This window comes from Bidens hawaiensis, unplaced genomic scaffold, assembly GCF_021521415.1.
Source record: "Bidens hawaiensis isolate Kalapana, Puna unplaced genomic scaffold, B.hawaiensis_p1.1 tig00021185_1, whole genome shotgun sequence".
Taxonomy (NCBI): domain Eukaryota; kingdom Viridiplantae; phylum Streptophyta; class Magnoliopsida; order Asterales; family Asteraceae; genus Bidens; species Bidens hawaiensis.
The window spans coordinates 132,421-151,053 of record NW_027493278.1 but is presented as its reverse complement, the minus strand read 5'-3'; the positions used below and the strand labels follow the sequence as shown (position 1 = coordinate 151,053).

The 18,633-nt window shown below is 35.5% G+C and overlaps 1 protein-coding gene and 1 pseudogene across 2 annotated transcripts in view; both read left to right on the top strand.

Annotated features, from left to right (window-relative positions):
* The window catches only part of LOC143562977 (putative nucleolar protein 5-2), a 169,214-nt pseudogene that overhangs the window by 120,895 nt on the left and 29,686 nt on the right, over nt 1–18,633 (top strand). The window lies entirely within an intron of this gene.
* On the top strand, nt 7,723–18,007 carry LOC143562972 (glucomannan 4-beta-mannosyltransferase 2-like). The gene is made up of 9 exons (XM_077050630.1): nt 7,723–8,133; nt 8,323–8,421; nt 8,808–9,060; nt 15,087–15,197; nt 15,361–15,497; nt 16,136–16,249; nt 16,344–16,543; nt 16,641–16,847; nt 17,384–18,007. The coding sequence occupies exons 1-9, from the start codon at nt 7,801–7,803 to the stop codon at nt 17,544–17,546; spliced, it is 1,617 nt and encodes a 538-aa protein (XP_076906745.1). The 5' UTR covers nt 7,723–7,800; the 3' UTR covers nt 17,547–18,007.

Here is an 18,633-nt window from a genome sequence, read left to right as displayed (position 1 = left end):
GGATGTGGGGCTTCAATATGGGCGCTAGAGGGGCGCTACCCACACCAGGGGCCAGGGGCTCCAACACCCCCCTTATCCAGTTTCTCTCTCTGCCACACGTCATAATATTATTGGTTCTTGGCTCTGCTGGAGCCCCCACTCCCCTTAGTCTAACTACCAGTCAACGGTCACCAACACATATCTACCACTTTTTCTGCCTCTTTCTCCGCTTTTAATTTTTTAATTTTTGGGTTCATTTTCTTAAAATAGTACGGATATTCAACATGATAGTTCATTTTATTCGAGTGTTCGGTTCGGTTCGGTTCGGTTCGATCCATGGTTTTTCTGAGGGCCTCCATGACATGACTTCACCCACCTTCATTTCATATTAATAATTTTAGTGTAATTCGAGATTAATCTGTTAATCAAGTAAATTGTAATATAAATCTGAAAAATTGGGTGCGGGGTACACATTTATTTCGATAGTATTATAATTTAATCCTATCGTTACGTGGGCAAAGCCCCTAAGTAATGGGGGGCCGGGGGTCCCGGGGCAGCGCCTCTGGTGGCGGGTGCAAGGGGGGAGCATCCCCTGACAGGCAGGAAAGTATATTGAGATTTTGAAATTCAAAATCAGATAACGGCAAAAACAGTTACAACTCCCCAACCCTAATTAATCACACCGCTACCGAATGGAGTGTTTTCAACTTGTTTTACCCCTACACGGTTTCTTGATAATGGCGTTTGTGGAGAGGTTTGGTCAAAAGATCAATCATGTCTTTCCCTGATATGTCACGTAACATAATGAAGATTGTTTCCTTAAATACTATCTGCCCATCTGGAATTCCGGATCTTCTTTTTCTCTTCTGACGAACTGGGTTAACTTTATGCATAAAAAATCCGGATTATTCCTCTTCATATACGACTATTTTAAATTTTATAAGTTGATATGAATTCGAAACATTGTGTTTCTAGCTTATATTGGAGTTTTGGGGTCTATATTTCGAAATAAACATGACATTTAATCTTTCTAAAATAAAATAACTTGTTGAAATTATGTTTAGACCACACACAATCATTTAGGGTAAGATTAATTTTGTATAAATAAATAAATAATGAGTAATGACTTGTGAATACATATTTTCTGAGTGATGTCGGGTTATTTAAAATAGAAACATCCACATCCACACCCACCCGATATTCTGAAGATATTGTTCTACCCCTGCCCCAACCATGAAATTTTGCTTTTGAAATCTTTGTCAACAAATATGGTTTTTCTTTTACTTGTTAATTTTAATTATTCTAATGGTAAAATAAGATTAAAATTTCTAAGTTTTGTTGACAGTTGCTCTCTTTTCAAGTCATGATATGCATACATGTAGTAGTATAGTAGCAAATGGTGTTTGGTTAGTAGCTCACTAGAAACAAAGTCTTATAAACATTCAAATATTTTGATTTCAGGTTTAAAAAAGTAAAAAAAAAAATGTAGCAAATAGCATGCGTGCATCCACACATTGGTTCTGTTTGAAGGTGTCTTTCGATGTAAATCATTTTTCACGAGATGCCATACATGTATGTTAGAAAATTGTATATGCATATGCATAGTTGCATATTATTATTACGACGTGTAATTATTATGCTACATAGATATATAATTGCACATTAATATAACTTACGATCATCAATAAATAAATAATTATACAACATATGCCTACAATGACTTTACATGACATCAACAATTATCAGCATTCTTTTTAGTACAACAGAGCTTTACTTAAAATCAAATATAACAAATTTATTTGTGTTATGATATAATTAAAAAAAAAGAGGTGTATAAAGGCTATATTGATTTTGAAAAGCATATATAAAAATATGGGGTAATTATAGATTAAAGTTAAGAAAATGTTAACAATATCGTATTTTTCTTTTTTAACTTATTTATTATTTTTAATTTTATCACCGCCTTAATCTTAACTATTAAAATAACTTGATCAACGATCAATAATCACTTTTTATCAATAAAGTAACTTGATGAACGATCAATGATCACGTTTATCAATAAAATCACTCCATTTTTTTTCCTCTTCCATCAAAATAGCAAAACATCGTGTATAAAATTCTATGTGTATCACTTAAGTATACTTTTTTTTTCAAATGGTTCTCTATTAAACACTAGTACACTACATGTGTGGCATATATATAGAATTTTCAAGATTAATTTTATCATGGATGTTTATCTTTCCATATTGGCACATTAAATATGCTTAAATAGACATAAATTAAAAAGGTTCCCTTGATGTATGTGATTGTGTGTAGTCCCCATGATACAGGGAAGTGAGACGTAGGGAAATGGTAAGATTTATTTGCTTTTTTCACAATTGCCGCTAACATGTTGAGAAAAGATATGTTTTCCAAAGGCTTCTTGTGTTTGCGATCACGATTGGGATAAAATGCGGCGTGCCATTTTCTTTTGTTCTTTTGGAAACATTGTGACCCCATGTGCCCACATCCATCAAACTCACTTTTAATATACACATGCATTTACATTTTTTTTTTACAAAACTACCTTATTTTATAAAATAGTTTTTTTAAAACGACGATTTTCTCGTGTGTTGGGTCACCGCACTCTCTAATTTGGAGAGTCCAATTGCCCCACTTACGACAGAGTGACACATTATGTCGGCTTAACCAGCCACGCTGACTTCAGAGTTTGGCTTGAGCTTCCCATCAGGAAACTATACTGCCAGCTGCCACTTAACAGTCATTGTGCCATCACAAGAGTATAACTATCTAACGTAACACATGATGTGACTAAAACCCTGATTGACTCGGGATTTGAACTGACAACATTGCAAGGCTTAAGTCAAATTTTCATTGCTAATATCAACCAAAAGTGTTACAAATGAGATTGAATTTGGGCCTCATTGTAAGAGGTTTCAAACTTGGGTAAGATGCGGTTGATGTTGGAATTAGGATATTGCTTTTTAAAACCTGACAGCCGCACTAACATCATAAAAAATATATATAAAAAGTTAAAAACACTAAATTTCAATTAACAACAAAAATTTTAATGATCGATTAGACATTGATCAATCATGAACCATGTCTGAGATTGAAATTTTTTGTTTTCCCATTTTAAATGGATTCATTATGAACCCTCCTTGTAGAATGCACATATTTGTGAGAACAAATGACTCTCGAACGATTACAAAAATAAATAATATATATTTTTCTTAAAAAAGGTTGAATGTTAATTCATAAAATTTTGGTAGCTGTAAGATAACGTGTCATTATTTATCATACTTTCACAAGAAAATGCATTATAAACACGTGCACATTTTTTTTCGTTTTATTCTTAGCCTCATTGTCGTTGTTTCGTTAAAGCAAGCCTTATGTTTAGGTGGCCGCCACTTAACACCGGCTGCACCGGGCCATGTTTTTAAGGGCCCAACGTTATTGAGCCGTTGTTAACCAAATAACAAGCTTGATAACAAGAGAACGGTGGGGCCGCTCCCATTTAACCACTCACACTCTTTGTTTTCCTTTTCTTTTTTTATATTTAATGTCTAGCTAAACCATAACGCGCAAGTTAATGGTTAGGGTAGTTACAGTCTCATTGCCTATATGACAATGACGTAATGATTTAACTAACCCAACTTTGACATTTCCTTATCTAAGAAAGCTTTTTAATTTTTTTTGTAATAATCTTTATTTATTTTAGTGTAAAGAATGTGTTTTGTTAATATTTGATAAGGATAAGATATAGTGTGTTTATTTAAGCAACACAAATAATCATGTTACATACTCACATGATCCAATCAATTTTTATTTCTTATTATTATTATTATTTTACATTTATTGACTATTTACGTTACATTTGTTGATGACTTGTCACATTTTCGTGTTTGTTTTTCACATGATGTACATGCATATGGTCTTTTCTCCCACTTTTAATTATGGTTCCATCAAACATCCCATGAACTACTTTTGCAGAAATAATTAGTAAATTTGTTTCTATGGTGATTTATCAAAGAAGAGAAAACCGCAACGTAAACAAGAAATACGAGGATGAGATGCATTATCGTATATGAGGTCAAGACGTATGATACTTAAAATAATAAGACGCATGATATTTAAAAAAATGTATCATCTCCAACAATAACCAAAATTGCATTCTTGAAGATGCGAGGATGAGATGCACTAGGATGTATGAGATTTAGAGTCCAATCTATTACAATTTTCCTCGATCGTGAGATCATCCATAAGAAGCTAATAATCTTGATGTTTTCCATGATTTGAGTAGGTCGAGTGTTGACTTCATTATATATCTTGCCGTTCCTTAATTCCCATATACACCCAATTGTGACCTGGAAAATTGCTTGAATTAGTTTTCTTTGTAGTCGATTCCGGCTACTTAGTAAACTCAAAAGTTTTTCGTTATGTGTAATTGGTCATGTAATATTTTGTTATGCAAAATTGCTATGGCTCATAGCAATTAAAGAAAACTTATGCTGTAACGAGATGTTAATCAAATGTATAAATTTGAAGATACGTTGTACGAATACATGACGAATATTACTCAAATACCAAATTATAATAACACTAATATAATAATAGTAAAAACAGTGAGAATTTACAGAGTAAAGATAGAAGTTTGTTACTTTTTTCATGACAGGTTCAAAGTTTATTTTACATTTGTGTAATATATTCAACAAATAAAGAAAAGACAAATTGATTTTCCTTTGTGAACAACTATATTTTTACCCGGCGCGTTGCGCGGGGCATGTCGGTAAAACTCAGACGGTGATAAAATTTATGCGTTGAGCCGGTAATTCGACGTGAATTTGGTCGGTTTCGATGACGTGCGTTATTGTACCGGAATTAAAACCAAAAATAAAAAAAATATATAAAAATTGAGGTGGACCAATGTGACGGCGTCTATCGGTAAAACTCAAGCGTTGGTATTGTCGATCTCGGGTGTCGAGGCGACGAGTCTACAAAAAGTCTGTCAATTTCTATCATGTTTATTATTAAACCAAAACTAAACAAAAAAAATAACGTTTGATCGGTTTCCGTTACATTTGTTACGGTAACTAATCTAAAAAATAAAACTTACGGACCAGTTTGGTGCCACCAAATGACTCAATATGATATATGTGACACCAAACTTCTTATTTGTAACATAGTAATAATAATAATAATAATAATAATAATAGACTACATAAATCTAATAAATTACCAAAAGATTTTGTTGATATTTATGCGCCGGAATATTCGTACATTACGACGTCGTATCCCGAATAAGCAGTCGGAGTCTAGCCGTTGACTCCACTGTAGGAACTCATGCATCTAAATTTCACTTTGACCTTCATCTTCTTACTGTTTAACAATTTAGCCTCTTAACTTTCAATATATGCACATACACTTCTAATAGTTTATAGCTATATGTATGAAGTTGTGGTCTACCTATGCAAATAAAAATGGCAACATTTAAATGAACACTTGTTGGTACAGAGGAACAGAGGATGCTATTAATGTTCATGCAAATTTGTTTTAAAGTTATAAATAGAAGGGACATCCATCATTGAATGATAAGATATTGCTACTAATGCGATGCAGGGAATTCCGTTACAAGTTCAGTGTTTGGGAAGAATCCCATCAGTTTGATACACTCATCTTTTTGTTGTTGGATCTTTTTTTAAACCAAACAATCGTGTCGATGTTAATAAAAATGACGATATGTTTATTTGTCGTTTTATGATAATTATATACATTGCGTTCAGGTGGGTATACTTTTAGCTCGGCCTAGCTCAATGAGTTAAGACACACACACATAGTATACCGTATTAGACGTGTCTTCCCTTCTCATTAACATGCTTTCATATCTTGAGGGAAAAAAAAACACTTGCATACTCATTTGTAATAATGACAAATCTGTCTCTTCTTTTTTTTGCAAAACAAAAATGCTACACCGTTCAAAAATCATTGTCAGTTTGATTATACAAATGATAACATAAAAATATGAATGATGTACCTTTTAAACTAATCTAACTATACTAATAAAAGAAAATAATGAAGATGATGTAGCAATCTCATATTCATTCTTTACCTAATCTCTCTTCTCATTCATCCTACCTATCCACGGGTTATGGAGTAAAACCATATTGGTAAGTGGGTTATAATTTCCTATCTAATTCTCTAATCTATCATCTTCATTCATCCTAACTATCAATTTGTCATGGGTCAAATTAATTTTGGCAAATGGGTTATAATTTCATTTATAATTCTCTAATTTCTCATCTTATTTATCCTATCTATTCATGGGTCATGGGACAAAACAATTTTAAGAAATGGGTTATAATTTATCTTCTAATTCTCTAATCTCTCATCTCATTTATCATAGTTATCCCCGAGTAATTGATCAAAACAATTTTTGCAAATGTTGTATATAAAAAAAATCGAATTTGTAAATTTGAGGATTCCAGATTTTTTATTGTTTGTACTATATATTTTATCTTCTTTTTACCTATAATTTTGTCTATTTCTTCCAGATAATGGATCTTTTTATTTTTGTTATTTGACAAATCCCGTGTAATACACGGGTTCAAAAGCTAGTTTAACTAATAAATAAGTTAAATTTAACAACAAAATAACAAACAATATTAACTTACCAAATTATAGAAACATTCCATTGGATTTCCAACATTACCCTCATCTATATCTTAAAAAAAATGTTTTTCACATATAACTAACTCATCTTCATTCCATTTCTCAAATATACATATGAAATTTAGATATTCAACTCTCTTTCATTATATTTGAAAAAATACTATTTATTCACTATTAATCCTCATATATTATGAATGGAAGACCGAGAAAAGAGAACACAAAGATATTACAATTGAGCAGAGATATATATGAGGAATGTATGTAGAGAAAATATGAGTTTTAACTAAATTACTAAGATATAAATAACGAATCCAATTTGAGTGCTCTTAATGCCATACCTGTCTTAATGCCATACCTCTCAATGCTCAAAGTGTTTGGCTTTCGTAAAATTCTACAACTTTTCATTTTGTCACCAACTACGTCACCAACTACCGAACCGTCAATATCAATAAGTAACATACACAAACAAACAACTCATTATTTACTAACACAACAAATATTTAAAAAAAGAAAAAAAAAATTATTTCAGAGACTTGCATTATGGTTTGCTCTAAAATGTATACATTTGTAAAACATTTTAACAAGTAACCGTCCTTTTGAATTTTATTCTCATTCTTTCCTCTTCTATTACAAGTACATATATTTACATCATGAATTATTGTCATCTCACCCTCTTCAGAACCTACTCTACGAGTAAAACATTACTTGATACGTCTACATGTTACTATCATAGTAACCCTTTGCACAAAACATCAAACTCAAAGGACTAAAAAACCCAAACCCAAAAAAGTACAAGCACTTAAAGTACCAGAAACTAAAAAACAATAAGGTAGAGTGTAAACTCACAAAAAAATAAAAATATTTTATACAACAAAAAAAGTTAAAAAATTAACTATAAAAAAACCTCAACCTCTCTTCACTTCACTCCTATCTTCCTCCTCTCTCTCACCATTTCCTATCCTCTCTTCAGCAATGCCACATCACACTTCTGCTTCTTGTTAATAATAATAATAATAATAATAATAATAATAATCCAAAACCCAAGAAGCAGTTCTGTTTTTGGCATAAGCTGAAAACACAGGAAGGACATTATCTCAATATATCAAATATCACCCACATTTATCAAATCTTGATAGATCTAAGTCAAATTCAATGGGTGATATTGTATCCGGGAAGAATTTAATCCCCGAAAGCTTTCCGGGGGCTTCGGTGGACCTCGTGGCACAAATTGGGATGTTGTGGGACTTAATTAAAGCCCCATTGATAGTACCATTGCTTCAATTGGCTGTTTATATCTGTTTAGCAATGACGGTTATGTTGTTCGTGGAACGCCTTTACATGGGTATCGTTATTATCCTTGTGAAGTTGTTTTGGAAGAAACCCGAAAAACGTTACAATTGGGAGCCAATTCGCGATGATTTGGAGATCGGGAATTCGGCTTTCCCGTTGGTTTTGATTCAAATCCCTATGTTTAATGAGAAAGAGGTTCGTTTACAAAATTAGCTAAGCCACCAGATGTGTTTATGCATAGGGATTTTTTATTTAGATGATATTAATATTTACTGGCTACGTTGTTATTACTAGCTGAGCCATCAAATGTATTTATGCATAGGGTTTTTTTTGTTTAGACGACTGTGATATTTACCGGGTACGGTTGTTGTTTTATTATTGCAGGTTTATAAGATCTCTATTGGGGCGGCGTGTAATTTATCGTGGCCGTCCGATCGGCTCGTGATTCAAGTACTTGATGACTCTACTGACTTTGTTATCAAGGTACATCTCAATCAAGTCTACTACAAATCTATATAATATTACCAAATGATTACATCACTTTTTATTGGTTAAATATGGTGGATTTATTGTTTTACAAGATCTAAATTTTTAACCCAATTGGGTAAAATTGGTTTTAGATTTCAAGTTTCATATATATTAATTTTTTACTATAATTAACTGATTTCTTGAATTTATACAAAGGTAGTCATCATTAGATTTACAAAAACTATAGTTTTTTATTAATAACAAAAAAAGAGAATCAACCCATGTTACATTTAATGCCATACCCATATGTCATATGCAATATGCTCCCTTTTGTTTTAAAAACAAAAGAATTATATATTATATAATTATATATAAGTTTTTAATATTTTTATTTTGTTTAGGATATGATTGAGAAAGAGTGTCAAAGATGGGCAAGTAAAGGGGTTAATATTAGGTATCAAATTAGACAAAGCAGAGGAGGTTACAAAGCAGGTGCTTTAAAGGAAGGATTAACACATGATTATGTTAAAGATTGCGAATACGTCACAATTTTCGACGCGGATTTTCGACCCGAGCCCGATTTTCTCCGACGAGCCATCCCGTTCCTTGAGTTCAACCCTCAAATCGCCCTTGTTCAAGCGCGGTGGCGGTTTGGTAAGTGTTTTAGCTTAAGTGTTGGTTAACTAATTCATTCTTTGATTATAAAAACTCTTTAAATTTTAGGTTACCAAATACTAAATTACTAACTCCATTATAATAATATAATAAATAAAATATTACAAAAAAAAAGATAAAGAAAATATTCACACTTGCTCATAGATTGTTGAAGTGTCGGAGGTGTGGTCATACACACACCCATTGTTTTGTACAAAGAATATAATCATTATATATTTATTAAATTTATTACCCTATCATATAAATAATAATAAAGTTAAAAAATATCTGCAACAATTATGTAGTCAACAAGCATATAATATGTGAACAACATTTTACAAGCATATAATATGTGAACAACATTTTACAAGCATATGGTGTTTATTGACCTAGAATAGGCTTACGACAGTGTGCCACGACAGGTGCTCTGGGAGTGCTTGGAGGGTAGAAGAGTGCCCAGGAAATACATTGAGATAATTATGGATATGTATACCAGGAGTGAAACAAGTGTCCGTGCGCCAGTGGGGGATACTGATTTCTTTCCTGTAGAGGTAGGTCTTCACCAGGGGTCAGCGTTGAGCCCGTTTCTTTTTGCAGTATTCTTGGATGAGTTGTCAAAGTCGATTCAGGGGACTCTCCCGTGGTGCATGATGTTCGCAGACGATATTGTTTTACTTGCTGAGAAAAAACAAGATTTAAACATGAGGCTTGAGGAGTGGCGAACAACCTTAGAGACAAAAGGTTTAAAGATTAGCCGATCTAAGACGGAGTACCTACACTGTGATTTTGGTGGGATAAACGACAATGAAGACGCACAGATCACAATTGAAGGGCAGGTGGTCCCGCAGGTAACGAAGTTCAAGTATTTAGGATCATTTGTACAGAGCGATGGGGAATTAGACAGTGATGTGACCCACCGAGTTCAGGTAGGATGGTGTAGATGGAAAGCAGCCACAGGTATATTGTGCGACAAGAGTTTCCCGACTAAACTAAAGGGAAAATTCTATAGGGGTGGCAGTTAGACCTGCAATGCTATATGGAACAGATTGTTGGGCCATCAAGAAGGCACAAGTGCGGAAGATGGAGGTAGCAGAAATGAGAATGCTACGTTGGATGTGTGGGCACACAAGGCTAGACCGAATAACAAACGTTGTGTTTCGCGAGAGATTAGGGGTGGCGAACATAGCAGACAAGATAAGAGAGTGGAGATTGAGATGGTTTGGACATGTAAAGAGAAGACAGACGACGAATCCTGTTAGATCCGTAGAAAACATTACTATAGAGGGGAGGAGGGGTAGAGGACGACCGAAATTGACTTGGATGAGAGGATTAGGCATGATTTGATAGACCTAAACCTCTCCGAGGACATGGTTAAGGATAGGAATTCGTGGAGAAGTAGAATTAAAGTTAAGGATTTTTAGAGAGAATTCAATACCTTAGGGCTTAGACTTAACTTATTTAGGTCACATACCATAATGGTATTCCCCTTACATATATTATTATTATTATTATTATTAGCTTTTATATAGCTGTTAAACTGTGATCTTATTATTAATATTATTATAATTAGTTGTAGTTTTTATATAACTGTTAAACTTTGATTTCCTTTATTTTGCTTCATACACATGTACTTAGAGCCGAGGGTCTCTCTGGAAGCCACCTCTTTATTCCTTTGGATAGAGGTACGGTGTGTCTACATCCCACCCTCGCCAGACCCTACTTATAGCTTTGCTGTCGGTGGGATTTTACTGGGCAAGATTGATTGATTGATTGATTGATTTTACAATTTCCAACATATAATAAAAACAAAACAATATCTTGTTTTAACCCATCAACTTTTTGGGTGAAATAATAAGCTTAGTTTAGAAAGTTACAAAGAGCATAATATTATTAAGTACAAGGATTACTTCTATAAAAAAAGTATAGTACAAGGATTTAATATGTACTGGATAAGGGGGCTTTAATGGGGGCTCCAACCAATAATATTATGACGTGTGGCAGAGAGAGAAACTGGATAAGGGGGGTGTTGGAGCCCCCGTTGGAGCCCCTGGCCCTGGTGTGGAGGGGCTCCAGCAGGGGCTCCAGCGAATTTTTTTTTTATTTTTTTATAAATATATTCAAACAACGTATTATTAAAAAAACTCATAAATTATTAAAAAAACACACATTAATAAAAAAAACACATTAATATCTAAAAATAAAATAAAAATTAAAGTATTAAAAAAACATTATTCTTATTCTTCGGCTTTGTCTTCTTCGATCAATCTCTTTCGGATACGTTCCTTTTGCTTTTCCATTAGCATTTGATTGACCAGATTTAGGTTACTGAAGTCTCTAGTAAGAAAGTCCAAATCTCTCATTCGACTTTTTTCCTTTTTGTCATTAGAGACCACCTCCATGGTTTTGTTGAATTTATTGAGGGATTCAACAAGATTGGCGATGTTTACGGCTTTCCCCTCAGCCGGTTTTTTCCCCTTGGCATCCCTTCCCAATGGCCGCCTCCTCGGCGGTGAAGACGTTTCCTCCTCCGCAATGTTTAGGTCGAATCCAACGCGGCAATCCGACCCGGTTGAAGTGCTATACGCTCCAGACGAACTAGTTTTAGTCCGTTTCGCCCTTACTTCCGCATCAAAGTCCGGCGCCACCAGCTCAACCCACTTGGAACACCTTTTCAACCTCTCCCACAACAATAAATCGTCCCACGTCTTCACCATCCCATACCTTCGCAAACACTCCTGCTTCCACTCTTCGACCGTGAAATTGTAAACCGCCAAATCATCACTGCCACTTGGTCTCATACGACCGCTGTTCCTGTTGAAAAGATTAGTAAACAAGCCGACAAATTTTCTGATTTCGGACCACCGACCCGAAATCATATCGGCGTTCCGCTCTGTACTCCCAACGAGCATGTAGAACGTCTCCTTAACCTTTGTCCAAAAAATCTTGCTCTTTTGGTAGTCGGCTGCAAAATGAATAAATAAATTAGATTTCCATTTAACTTTTATATTAAAAATCATTTTTAAAAACGTTTAAAACAATTACCGCAACGCCAATCCTCAGAAATGACTATCCAAGCCCGACACAAGGCTTCCTTCTCATCCGATGACCACGGAGTGGCTTTCCGTTTCGTCCTCGGAGTCGAAGCGGTCCCGACCCGTCCGTTGCAAGTTGTTTTTTCCGGTGGACGCGTCTTTTTGGTCCCGTAGCTTCACCGTGTGATTCTTGTGTCTCCGGAACAACAAAGTTAGGAGACGGTTGTGTGTTGGATGGTTGAAAGCCGGATGATTCTTGCGGCTCCGAATAAAACATCGGTTGGTGCGGGTGACGACCATAAATCGTCGTCAATATAATCTGAATCAAGGTTTGGGTACCAATTTCCAGCCATTTTTTTTTTAAAAAGTTGAGAAGATGAATTGATTTTGGGTGAAGGTTTGAAGTTGTGGTATAAAAATGGGTGAAATGGGGTATTATATAGGAAATTTTTTTTTTTTTAATTTAATAAGAGCCCAACGGCTCTTTTTCTAAAATTCAACAAGCTCCTCTCTCTCTTCTCCCGCTAACAGGCTCACGCCTGCATGGATTTTCGCGTTAGCGACCCCGTTAGCGCCCCGGTAGTGTGGTGTTAGCGCCTGGGGGCGCGAGCGGAGGGGCTCTAGCGCCCCCGTTGAAGCCCCACACCCCTCAGCCTAAGATGTGGGTCCCATTTAACTCCTTGAATCACGGCATAATAATCACTACTTTATGTCTTGTGCTGACTCATTCGTACTTTAGTTTTAATTAATTTTCAAGATTTTATTATGTTAGCCGAAAAATAAGAAGTTTATAAAAAAAAGTGTAAAATATATATGGATTGTAACTTGTGCTTAGGCTGAGGGGTGTGGGGGGGCGCGAGTGGGGGCGCCAGCCAATAATATTGTGACGTGTGGCAGAGAGAGAAACTTGATAAGATGGGTGTTGGTAGTGGTGCTCGCGCCCCGGGCCATGGTGTGGAGGGGCGCGAGAGGGGGCGCGAGCGGTTTTTTTTTTTATTTTTTTATAAATGTATTAAAAAAACGTATTATTAAAAAAACTCATAAATTATTTAAAATTTATGAATTAGTTTTAGTCCGTTTCGGCCCTACTTCCGCATCAAGGTCCGGCGCCACCAGCTCAACCCACTTAGAACATCGCTTGGTCCGGTGCCGACCATAAAGGTCCGGCGCCCGCAGCTTCACCTTTTGGTTCTGGTTCTTGTGTCTCCGGAACTACAAAGTTAGGAGACGGTTGTATGTTGGATGGTTGAAAGCCGGATGATTGTTGCGACCCCGAATAAAACATCGCTTGGTCCGGGTGCCGACCATAAATCGTCGTAACTGTAATCTGAATCTAGGTTTGGGTACCAATTTCCAGCCATGTTTTTAAAAAAAGGTTTCGAAGATAGGGTGATTTTGGGTTTTGGGTGTGGTATGTGATATTGGTTTTGGGTGTGGTATGTGAGAATGGTTTTGGGTGTGGTATGTATTGGTTTAGGAATATATATGTGATATATAGAGGAATATATATAGAGGAAAATTTTTTTTTTTTTTTTTTAATACAATTTAATATGAGCCAACGGCTCTATTTACGCAACCCAAGAAGCCTTCACGCTCCCCCCAGCCGCTACCCCTCTTGCGCCTGCCTCTTTTTCCGCGCTCGCGCCCCTCTCCTCTCGGGGCGCGAGCACCACACCACCGAGGCGCGAGAGGAGAGGGGCGCGAGCGCGGAAAAAGAGGCAGGCGCAAGAGGGGGTAGCGGCTGGGGGGAGCGTGAAGGCTTCTTGGGTTGCGTAAATAGAGCCAACGGGCGCGACTGGTTGGCCTCTTGCGCCCTTTCTAGCGCTCCACACCCCTCAGCCTTATAAGTTGTACGAGGAACTAACTACCGAGAATAAGTTATGGTTAACGCCAGAGTAGTCGGCATAAATGTTGCTGGTAAAAGGGTAGTTTGGTTATTTTCATATTTATTATCGTATTTATTAAGTGGTCTGGTTTTTTATGGAATAAACAACTTTACTGTGCAAGGGACAGTATAGTAATTTAGCACTCTGCAAAACCACGTGCCTTTATGCTTCAATGTTGTACTCTGTGCATTGTCGTTGGTACAGCTGCTGGATTCTACTTTCTCAATTCTCACCGACACTCAAGATTTTTTTATTTTTCATTTTACATTAATTTCCTAAAATACATATATGTTTTATATTAAATATTAAATAAAAATAAATATAAATGTCTTTAACTAATTATAAGATACTTCATTATAAAACAATTTGATAATTAATATAGGATACACATATTAACTATTTTAGGTGATTAATATTAATAAAATATTAATAAATATTGTATTTGAGGTGTAGAGATTAGTTGATGAGGTGTCATATTTGTGGTTGATATAATTTCTTGTGGGAAGGTGACAAAAAACAAGCTGTGAGTTCATGTGTTTAATGGCATGTTGTGTTTGTGATGTAGAGACGTGTAAGGTAGCTTCCATTGGCCAAATAATGCATGGGCCCACCTTCACTTTTTATATATTTTTGGTTTATTATTATTATTATTATTTTTAATTTGGATTAAAAAGTTACAAGGTCATTTCTCTTAGACTCAGGGGTGTGGGAGCTTCAAAGGGGGCGCTAGAGCCTCTATGCTCACGCCCCCAGGCGCTAGTACCACACCAAGGGGGAGCTAGAGGGGGCTCCAACACCACCCGTGAGCATGGTAGCGGGAGAAGAGAGAGAGGATGTGGGGCGCTAGAGGGGCGCTACCCACACCAGGGGCCAGGGGCGCTAGCGGGGACGCCAACACCCCCCTAATTCAGTTTCTCTCTCTACCACACGTCATAATATTATTGGTTTTTGGCTCTTCTTGAGCCCCCACACCCCTTAGTCTTAGGTCTCTTCTGTCTCCTTGTGATATCATCACTATAATTAATTAATTCAATAATCTATATGTTACATGTTAAGTCAAATATTAATTTACACTTAAATGTATTATTTATTAAATTATTTTATGCAGTGAACTCTGATGAATGTTTATTGACAAGAATGCAAGAGATGTCACTAGATTACCATTTTACAGTGGAGCAAGAAGTAGGATCAGCCACTCACGCGTTTTTCGGATTCAACGGTAATAACCAAAATCTATACGTAATAAATAAGTAAATGAGAGTGCCGCTTATCGCCGGTAACAACTACTAACAATTTAATATTTATTTTATTTAATCTGTGTTATACACGAGTTTTTTAGATCACTTAATAATAATAGTGTAATATGAATGCAATTACCACAGGAACCGGCGGCGTGTGGAGGATTGCCGCCATCAATGAAGCGGGAGGGTGGAAGGACCGGACCACTGTGGAGGACATGGATCTTGCGGTTCGTGCCGGTCTTAAAGGATGGAAATTTCTTTATCTTGGTGACCTTCAGGTTAGTCATTTTTATCAATCTTTAAACCGGGCCCGTGTTTAAATACAATCTTTAACTGGGCCCGAGATCAAAATAAATTTTTTAACCCGAACCTATAATCAAAATGCAATCTTTAATCCACACCCATGATCACAATACAATCTTTAAACCGAACCCGTGATCAATATACAATCTTTAACCCGAACCCATTATCAAAATACAATCTTTAAACCGGGCCCAATTTTAAAATACAATCTTTAACCGGGCCCATGATTAAAATACAATCTTTAACTGGGCGCACGATCAAAATACAATCTTTAACCCGAACCCATGATTAATAGCCCGAACCCATGAACAAAATACAATCTTTAACCCGAACCCGTGATCAAAATACAATCTTTAAGCCGAACCCATGATCAAAAAACAATCTTTTGACTCGAACACATGATCAAAAAATAATCATTAACCCGAACCCATGATCAAAATACAATCTTTAACCCGAACGGCCGAACCCATGATAAAAAAATTCTTTGACCCGAACCCATGGTCAAAATACAATCTTTGACCCGAAACCATGATCAAAATACAATCTTTAATGATCAAAAACACATATTTTAATCTGGACTAACATTTAAATACAATCTTGATATATGTGGCAGGTGAAAAGTGAGCTTCCTAGTACATTCAAAGCCTTCCGGTATCAACAACATAGGTGGTCTTGTGGTCCAGCCAATTTGTTTAGGAAAATGGTGATGGAGATTGTCAAAAACAAGGTTTTTTATAATTTAATCTTCTCGTCTTTAATATTATTTTTCGTTTAAAAGCGACAGCATTTGTATTAATATTGATTGTTATGTTATGTTGCAGAAAGTGACATTGTGGAAGAAAGTTTATGTGATCTACAGTTTCTTCTTTGTTCGAAAAATCATCGCGCATATGGTCACTTTTTTCTTTTTTTGCGTGGTTCTTCCGCTCACTATCTTGGTCCCTGAAGTTGAGGTTCCAATTTGGGGTGCCATTTATATTCCATGCATCATCACTACCTTAAATTCTGTTGGAACTCCAAGGTATCATTATCATCATGATCAGCATTTATCATTAGGCATTCAAATATGATTTTTATAAGTTATACATTGATATATGATGTTATATAACATTTTTCAGGTCCATACATTTATTGTTCTACTGGATTCTTTTTGAGAATGTGATGTCGTTGCACCGTACTAAGGCTACATTCATTGGTTTACTTGATGCCAAGAGATCTAACGAGTGGGTCGTTACAGAGAAGCTAGGAGATGCTCTCAAGAATAAAGATAATAACAAAGCCGCCAAACAAGCTCCGAAAAAGTTCAAATTCAATATTGGTGATAGGTAAATATCGTCCTTTTTCTTGGATTTAGGTCTGTATAAGAGAACAAACACGAACGGAGCATGTTCTTGTTAGTTTGTTTAACTTTAGCCTAACAAATGATTGAAGACGAACAACTAAACAAACATGTTTTCTTGTTCATGTTCACTCGTTAAGAAAATGAACGCGTACTTCGTGGTATAAACGAACAAACATTACTAAACTAAAACCAATTAAAAGTGTGAAAAATGTGCCAGGCTGAGAAAGTTATCAAAATAGCTTAAATTTTAATGGAGTTAAGAAATTTAAATTAATATATTAACGAGCATAAACGTACAAACTTAAACAAATGTAAATGCATGCTCACAAACATAAATGAACGAACAATGTATATGGTCATGTTTGTTCATTTAACTAAATGAACAATCTATTTTGGTCATGTTTGTTTGTTCATTAACGGTTTACTGAATGCGTGGTTCATTTACAGGCCTACATGGATTTTATTTATTATTTTTTTAGTTTTAAAACTTGACCTTATCTATATGTTTTCATGATCTAGAATTCATCTAACGGAGCTTGGATTTGCGGTGTTCCTGTTCTTCACCGGATGCTATGATTTTATGTACGGAAAACACAACTACTTCATATACATATACCTCCAAACAATCACATTCTTGATTGTTGGATTCGGATATGTGGGCACAATTGTCCCAAGTTCTTAAAACCTCCAAACGGTATTCGAAACTTATTAAGTTATAAATGGTGCATCTTGTTTCTCTTTAATCTCGACTTATTCTCAGTATATACAATCTTTCGTGTGATTGAAACAAACACATAGCGTTACGAAAGGGGACAAGAAAAGAGATTGGAGTACTTGTTTGTGAAAAATTAAGGAGACATAAGAGAGATAGGTTGTTTGTTAGGAGCATAGTATACAATTGAGGTGAAGAAGGAAGAACAAAAAAATTGTGTTTATGTTTTATTTGATTGCTAGTTGCTTTTGTTTTAAATATTTATCATATGCTGAGTTGAGTTTTTAGGTCTATGTTTTGTGAAAGAGGTGGCAATTGGAAGACTTGGCCATCTATTGTATTCTACTTTTTTTTCTTTGTTTGGAGTCATGTATTGTAGTACAACTTCATACCATTAAATTAAACAAATGTTTGGTCACATTTTTGTATTATGTAATATGTCATATGTAGCTTTAATACATAATTACATAATCAATAATCAAATTCTAAATTCATGTTTTTTTAACGGCAAAGTACCCATTGTCTGGGTTAGAACCTAGGATCTGCTGCTAAGAGGCAAATACTTCTATCAAGTAAGTTAACGACGGTATAAATATGTGTCAGTGTTTGTGGGCTCACCGGACAAGTTGGCAACAGTATAAATATGTGTTTAAAGGAGGTATCTGGTTCAATGACTTGTATATATAAAAGCAAGGGATGTAGATGTAAGATGTGTAATGGGCATTTAATAGAATATAAAATAATGAATCGTGAAAGTGAGAAATACTTGAAAAGATGTTCTCTTATGCTTTGGTTTACTACTATTTTTTGTTTCAAACTGCATCTTGATCTAGTTTGAGTATCTAGGATAGTGAAGAAGCGTGTATCGACTTACTTGTATACGATCAACGTTCCTCGGGTACGAGTGTGCTATATCACCGATGGTTTTCCATGATACGAGTTCTTCCACCTACAAAACGAACAGTACCGTGAGCTTACCCCTCAGAAAGGGACAGAGGGGTCCTCTTTGGGGTAACCCTCCGGTGTGAGAATCAGATATTGTAGGAGAGGATAATCA

Coding starts and splice junctions, on each gene's coding strand:
- LOC143562972 (XM_077050630.1), top strand. CDS start 7,801: ATGGGTGATATTGTATCCGGGAAGAATTTAATCCCCGAAAGCTTTCCG. Junction 15,198..15,360: donor CGCGTTTTTCGGATTCAACG/GTAATAACCAAA, acceptor CAATTACCACAG/GAACCGGCGGCGTGTGGAGG. Junction 15,498..16,135: donor TTTATCTTGGTGACCTTCAG/GTTAGTCATTTT, acceptor TATATGTGGCAG/GTGAAAAGTGAGCTTCCTAG.